Genomic DNA, 6,705 nt, shown 5'->3' with positions numbered 1-6,705 from the left:
TAGTTGCAGAAGAGAACTTAATGATCTATTGTGATCCCAATTCTGATCATAGGCAAGACAAATTATACAATGTAGAGATCCATGCTGATGTCCGACATGTAACCGTAGATGAGTATCCGCTTGTCGACTTCATTGCAGTAAGAAAGATGGCAAACGAGGTTGGCATGCCAGAGCCTGGCCATCGCCTCTACTTCTTTTGCGAAATCAGTTTTGCACTTCCTTGTTAGAGCAGACTGCCTAAGCCTTTTCAAGTAACCGTTCTTACTGATTATACAATTATAAAGCTATTGATTAGCCTATCCATCTCTAAAAAGAGGTGCTTAAACTCCTGCAGACCGAAGTTGATCAAATAAGCAAATCACATATGCAATCTTGGGGATGAAATATATGTGTGCATACCTCCCGGTGAGAATCGCCGCGACGAAGCGTGGAGGCAGAGCGCGGCAGCAATGGCACGTCAGTCGTCACCAAGGAAGCAGCACTGATGCCCGGCTGCACGGAAAGACGCTGTGCCAATGTTTTTTCGATAAAGGGTGAATTTTATTGACTCAAAATGAAGCATCAAGAAGATATATAACACAGTGAGCATACACCCGGCCTTTGCATAGCTAGGATGCACACAGCCAACACCACACACGCACGTAAAAAACACGTCCACAACTAGCAAAGTCATATAAGACCAAAGCTATGCGTAGGCGAGAAAAAAAATCCCAAAGCGATCTGATGTGCGATCGACAAACTACAACAATAACCATATCGGCACCAACTATCTCATGACATCACATGGACGACGAGGTTCTTCAACAACAACGCCTTCAGAAAGGGAGGGACACTCAAGTGTCGTCGTCACCGGATCCAATCATAAAGTCAGAATCTAAGTTTTCACCCTGAAGAAGCAGTCTGAGCATATTCGAGCAATGCCTTCAACAAGGTAACGACGTAAAAAAACATCGCCATTGCCAGGCATAACCACTCTCGGCTGACATAGGATTTCGCCCCGAAGCTCAAGACCAGGTGCTCGAGTAGCACCACCATCGAAGTCAGTCATGTGTTGTCGCCACCACTTTTCCGCAATCTCAGTGGCTACATGCGATTTGACCGCCGCCACTGTACAACCATCCCTCTGCGTCAAATCATCGTCCATAATTTGTATCTCACCGCCGAAATCAACAACCGGATCAAGCGGGATGAACCCCCCAAAATCTTTCGTTGATCACCGTCGTCGTGGAGCTATAGAAAGTCCCTGCATTTTGCAGTCACCACCATCCGACCGATCGGATCTAGATCGCCACCACCATGCCGCGGACCGTAGCGCCGCCGGCAGCCACCACATATGCGGAAGGCTGGCCATTGCCGGCAGCACCGTGGGAGCCAAGTGCAGCACGCCACCACCGGAGGCCTAGCGCGAGCACGTGGACGGGCAGGTAGTGTTGGGGCAGATCGACGAGGCGGCGGAGCTCCGGTCACCTCTCCCGGAGCGGCAGCGCAAGGGCAGCCTTGCAGCAGCGGATCAGCGCCGGCGGCGCCCCAAGCACCAGGCCCGTGAGAACGAGACGAAGAACCACCACGATTGACTCATCAGATCCATGGATGTTGGAGTCTTGAAGAGGAAGAGGAAGATGGGAGTTGCGCCCGTCCGGTCGCCGGAGCCGGCCTTCGCCGCCGCCGGCGATGGCTGCCGGCGACGGCGGCGAAGTGGTGATAGATAGGATCCGGGCGGCTAGGGTTGGGGGCGCCCCGGTGTCGCCCTCCAGCGACACGGGAGCGATGGGTTCTATGTTCCAGACTCTGTGCCGATGTGACTGTGCATATCCCTGGAACCTGAGAGCTGAGGTGGGGGCGTCCTCGTTACATTTATGTGTACAGTTCAGAGCTTGCGCTACTCGTCTGAATAACATTGGATACTCCTAGTTGTTTCAAAAAAAAAAAACATTGGATACTCCTAGTCTGCATTGGACGACGCAGCTGACACGAGGCTGATGTTGGTCGGGCTCCTGTTGGCGTACAAGCCGGCACCGACAGCATTCAGCACGCCACGCCAGCGGACAGCGCCGTGGAGCGCCCGCCGCCCGACTTCCTTGGCAACGGCGGCCTGGACCTCCTGCCGGGTGACCGGCACCGGCAACGAAGGCCTCATGGTGAAACGGTCGCGCTCAATTGTGCGCGTGCATCGAGTGTTTCCAAAAGGAAATCCATACCAGGAGGGGTGGCAGGACAGGACGGGAGAGCAGAGGGACACTTGGATGTGGCAGCAAGCAACCACCGCCATGGCTCCATCTCCGGCGGCCTGCACGGCGAGATCTAGAAGCAGAGATACGGGGGAGAGCTTGAAGCCAAAATCCAATTTACTGAAACCCTAACTACAACTACGTATAGAAGAGGGGGATCCCTCGCGCAACTCAACTCCGGCAGTCGCCGCGGATGAGATGGGAAGGGCCGACGGCGAGGAATTTGGGAGGGGTTCTCGAAGGCTCGTTTGTTTCGCGAGGGAAGCAGAAATTTCCAAAGTATAGGCTTTGTGTTTCGGGTGTCTTCTCCAAAATTTTGTCTGATGTGTGGGGTGTTTCTGCAAAATGTGCTCGGGGACTACCTGCCTCAGTTTCAGCCTTACATTCCAGATTGGACGGTTAATATGGCATAGAGGCACACACACCATCGTCACAAACTGCCATTTTTATAGGAGTAGAGATTTAGATCGGACGTGAAATAAGGAAAAAAAAGTTTTTAGTGTCAAATAAGGAATTAAATATTTTGCTTGTGTCAAATAAGGAATTGTGTCACGAAACAAACCACACTCCTCTCTCCCCATGCCTTCCTGCTTCATCTAGGTCTTGGTGCTCCGCCGGGATAGCCACTCGCCGCTGCAACGCGCTCCTCCTTTCTCCACCATTGAAGAGGGCAGCAAATTGGCCCATCCAAACGACACGCCCCTCCGTCCCCAGATCCGCCCGAGTGAGGCGGTTGCTGGAATGGCCAGCCATCGCCCTGCTCCTCCTTTCTCCACCATTGAAGAGGGCAACGGATTGGCCCACCCAAGCGGCACGCCCCTCTGTCCCCAGATCCGCCCAAGTGAGGCGGTTGCTGGAATGGCCAGCCATCGCCCTGCTCCTCGTTTCTCCACCATTGAAGAGGGCAACGGATTGGCCCACCCAAACGGCACGTCCTTCCGTCCCCAGATCCGCCCAAGTGAGGCGGTTGCTGGAATGGCCAGCCATCGCCCTGCTCCTCGTTTCTCCACCATTGAAGAGGGGAACGGATTGGCCCACCCAAGCGGCACGCCCCTCCGTCCCCATATCCGCCCAAGTGAGGCGGTTTCTGGAATGGCCAGCCATCGCCCTGCTCCTCCTTTCTCCATCATTGAAGAGGGCAACGGATTGGCCCACCCAAGCGGCACGCCCCTCTGTCCCCAGATCCGCCCAAGTGAGGCGGTTGCTGGAATGGCCAGCCATCGCCCTGCTCCTCGTTTCTCCACCATTGAAGAGGGCAACGGATTGGCCCACCCAAGCGGCACGCCCCTCCGTCCCCAGATCTGCCCAAGTGAGGCGGTTGCTGGAATGGCCAGCCATCGCCCTGCTCCTCCTTTCTTCACCATTGAAGAGGGCAACGGATTGGCCCACCCAAGCGGCACGCCCCTCTGTCCCCAGATCCACCCAAGTGAGGCGGTTGCTGGAATGGCCAGCCATCGCCGCAGGGTGCAATTCCTTACCCAGATCCATGCCGTCGAGAAGGGTGACGGACTTGCCCACCCGCATGGCATGTGTGTTCATCCCCAGATCCAGGCCGGTGAGGAGGTTGGTGCCGTCGGAACGGCCAGCCACCGCTACAACACACACCTCTTTTCTGAGATCCACCCCATTGAGGAGGACAACGGATTGGCCCACCCACGCGGCACGCCTCTTCGTCCTCAGATCCACCCAAGTGAAGAGGTTGGTGGAATGGCCAGCCACCGCCGCAGCGCATGCCTCCTTTCCCAGATCCACACCATCGAGGAGTGTGACGAACTTGCCCACCCATGTGGCATGTGCGTCAGTCCCCAGATCCAGGCTGGTGAGGAGGATATTGGAACAACTCGTCGCAGACGTCAACGCCACCGCGGCACCTCGTCGGAGGCACCCTCCTCCCTGCCGGACAACGATGATATACTCAGGGAGATCTTTCTCCGCCTCCCCTCAGACCTGTACTCATATCCCCGAGCGTCTGCCATCTGCAAGCGCTGGCGAGGCCTCCTCATCGACCCCAAGTTCCTCTGCCAGTTCTACGCACACCACCGCAAGCCGCCGCTCCTCGGCATCTTCGAGAACTGCAGCAAGGAAGGTATGGTGTTCACCCCCATTCCGCCCCTAGTTGCCGACTACATCTCTCCGGAGCGCTTCTCCCTTGGACGTCCCCGACTTACCTATGTGCTCGACTGCCGCCACGGTCGCGTACTTATCGAAGACCTGGAGCAGAAATACCTCATTGTGTGCGACCCCATCACAAGTGAGAAGTGTCGCGTGGCTCTTCCATGCAAGTTCAAGTGGAGCTTTGTCGGAGCGGTGCTCTGCACAGCCGGCTACAAGGGGCCCTCCAGCCCCTTCAAGGTGGTATTGGTGTCCTGGGATGGCGTGGATAATCAACTCCTCGCCTACGTTTACTCCTCGATGACTGACACATGGGGCAATCTCATATCAGTTGAGGCTCCAGATAATACTTATTTTCATGGTTGTCGTAGCACCCTCGTTGGCAATGTCCTTTACTGGCCAGTTATGAATGGGAGAGGTACAATACTTGAGTTTGATTTGGACAGCCAGAACCTTACCATGATCAAGGGGCCTCCTGGTATGAATGATACTGGCAACTTTCAGATCATCCAGGCAGAGGATGGCGCCGTTGGTCTTGCCATGTTGTCCTATCATAACCTTCAAATGTGGCAGAGGAAGGTCAATTGTCAAGGTGTTTGCATATGGTTGTTGCAGAAAACGGTTTCATTGCACAAGCTTCTTAAGATCCCTCCTCGGGGCAATAAAAGGATGAAATGGCAGGACAAATTTCTGGGCTATGAAGAGGATAACGATGTAATCTTTTTATATAGATACGAAAGTGTCTATATGGTTCAACTCAAGTCAATGCAATTCAGGAAATTTAATGGAACCCGTTCCAGGGAGTATAGGGAGTGTTGTTATCCTTTCACGGGTTTCTTCCCACCAGGTGATTGCTCATCCTTGGCCTGTATATCTTAGGAAGTAACCCAATCTTGTGATGTTTTCTACATGATTGCTCGCATAGTGTTATTGTGATTCTTAAATGTTACACTTGCAACTTGAACTTAGTTAGCAATTGCACCTTTGCTAGATGGACGAATTTATAGCCGTATTATTTTAGTATATGTTATTGTTTGAATATGCCTGCCTGCTGTATTCAAAGATGCCAAATCAAATGTTATTTTTTTAGATAATTTTGATTTTCTCATTTGTTCATGACCCCTTCTGTAGGTGATTGTTACAGTCATAGCACATAGAAATAAATTTTGTTTTTATTTAAAATTTGTATCACATATATTTTCAGTTACAACTTCCATCGAATCTATGCTTTCCTGAAATAGTTGTGATTCTGTCACTTGCCAATGACCCCTACACCTGGTGACTAGTATATTTGTATCTCTCGAAAATAAACTGAATTTCTTGTCTCTTGAGCTCCTCTATTTAAATCAAGATACCCAATCTCACTTTGTTTCTACAGTTTGTTGTTTTGGCATAATTTTTCACTTTGTTTCTGCAGTTTCGAATTGTCTCATGTTGCCTTCTTGTATCATTTGTCTTTATTGTGGAACTGTTGTTAATTACCTGAGTTCTTATGCTTCTAGGCACAACCATTACTAGTGGATGTAAAGAAGCTGAAATGTTAGGATGACTGCCTGGTTCGATATTTTAATGTGCTGAAATGGTTCAACAGGTAAGAATATCTTCTGATATAGTTTCAGAAATTTTTATTATTACAAACACTAGTGACATCTTTCAACTCCCCCACCCAACATTTTCATGTAAAAAGGCTGAATGATCTATTTGTTGTCAATCGGTAATTCCTAGGAGATATATCAAGTAATGTGATATAGTTCTTTTTTTAGGCGATGTGATATATGCCTTCTTTATGTTGATGAGCTCATCATCAGTTTGTACACACTTGTTGTTCATACACTGTGTTACATAGGTGCCACTATTACATTTTATCTTTGTCTGTGTTAGTTAACTAACAGATTAATGATTTTATTTTCTCTAGGTGAAGAAAGGGCTGCTGCAGGAGTTAGTTGTCACTTTGTCACATCACATCAATGTGGTCAGCGGTGTTTATATGTTATCTGAATTTTTTTACCGTGGCTTTTAGTCTAGCTAAGCTCCTAAGAATAGCCAACCCAGGGAGTTTGAGCTTCCCAAGTCAGATTTCAAGATGTTTTTACTGCTGGGTTGTGCTTGGCTGCTCTTCTCTCGAGCCAAAAGAGTTTTGTGTAGTGCTGAGAGTTTTTGAGATGTCGTTTAAATGACTGATGCTGAAGGAACTAGAACCCTGAAACTCAGATTGTTGATGTTGGCTGCTGCTACTTGCTAAAATTGTGGTGGTGTTCTTAGTTTCCTGTGATGGCCTGTCGTTTCTGTGATTGTTTGTTTTTGTTAGGTTTGTTTTGGTTTCGTTTGCATGTTTGTACGCCGACTCTTAACTAAATATAGCTGA

The 6,705-nt window shown here is 50.3% G+C and overlaps 1 protein-coding gene across 1 annotated transcript; it reads left to right on the top strand.

Moving 5' to 3' along the window:
* Positions 1 to 2,933: 2,933 nt before the first annotated feature.
* Positions 2,934 to 6,601, top strand: LOC109759221 (uncharacterized). Its single transcript, XM_020318046.4, has 3 exons — positions 2,934 to 5,187; positions 5,843 to 5,931; positions 6,256 to 6,601. Exons 1-2 carry the CDS (start codon positions 2,970 to 2,972, stop codon positions 5,887 to 5,889), a joined length of 2,265 nt encoding a protein of 754 aa, XP_020173635.3. The 5' UTR covers positions 2,934 to 2,969; the 3' UTR covers positions 5,890 to 5,931; positions 6,256 to 6,601.
* Positions 6,602 to 6,705: the final 104 nt, after the last annotated feature.

Source organism: Aegilops tauschii, chromosome 4 (genome assembly GCF_002575655.3).
Source record: "Aegilops tauschii subsp. strangulata cultivar AL8/78 chromosome 4, Aet v6.0, whole genome shotgun sequence".
NCBI lineage: Eukaryota > Viridiplantae > Streptophyta > Magnoliopsida > Poales > Poaceae > Aegilops > Aegilops tauschii.
This window is presented reverse-complemented; position numbering and strand designations above follow the sequence as displayed.

Excerpts from the sequence above, each read along its gene's own strand:
- LOC109759221 (XM_020318046.4), top strand. The coding sequence starts at position 2,970 with ATGGCCAGCCATCGCCCTGCTCCTCCTTTCTCCACCATTGAAGAGGGC. Across the intron at positions 5,188-5,842 it reads CACGGGTTTCTTCCCACCAG|GCACAACCATTACTAGTGGA; the intron begins GTGATTGCTCAT and ends TTATGCTTCTAG.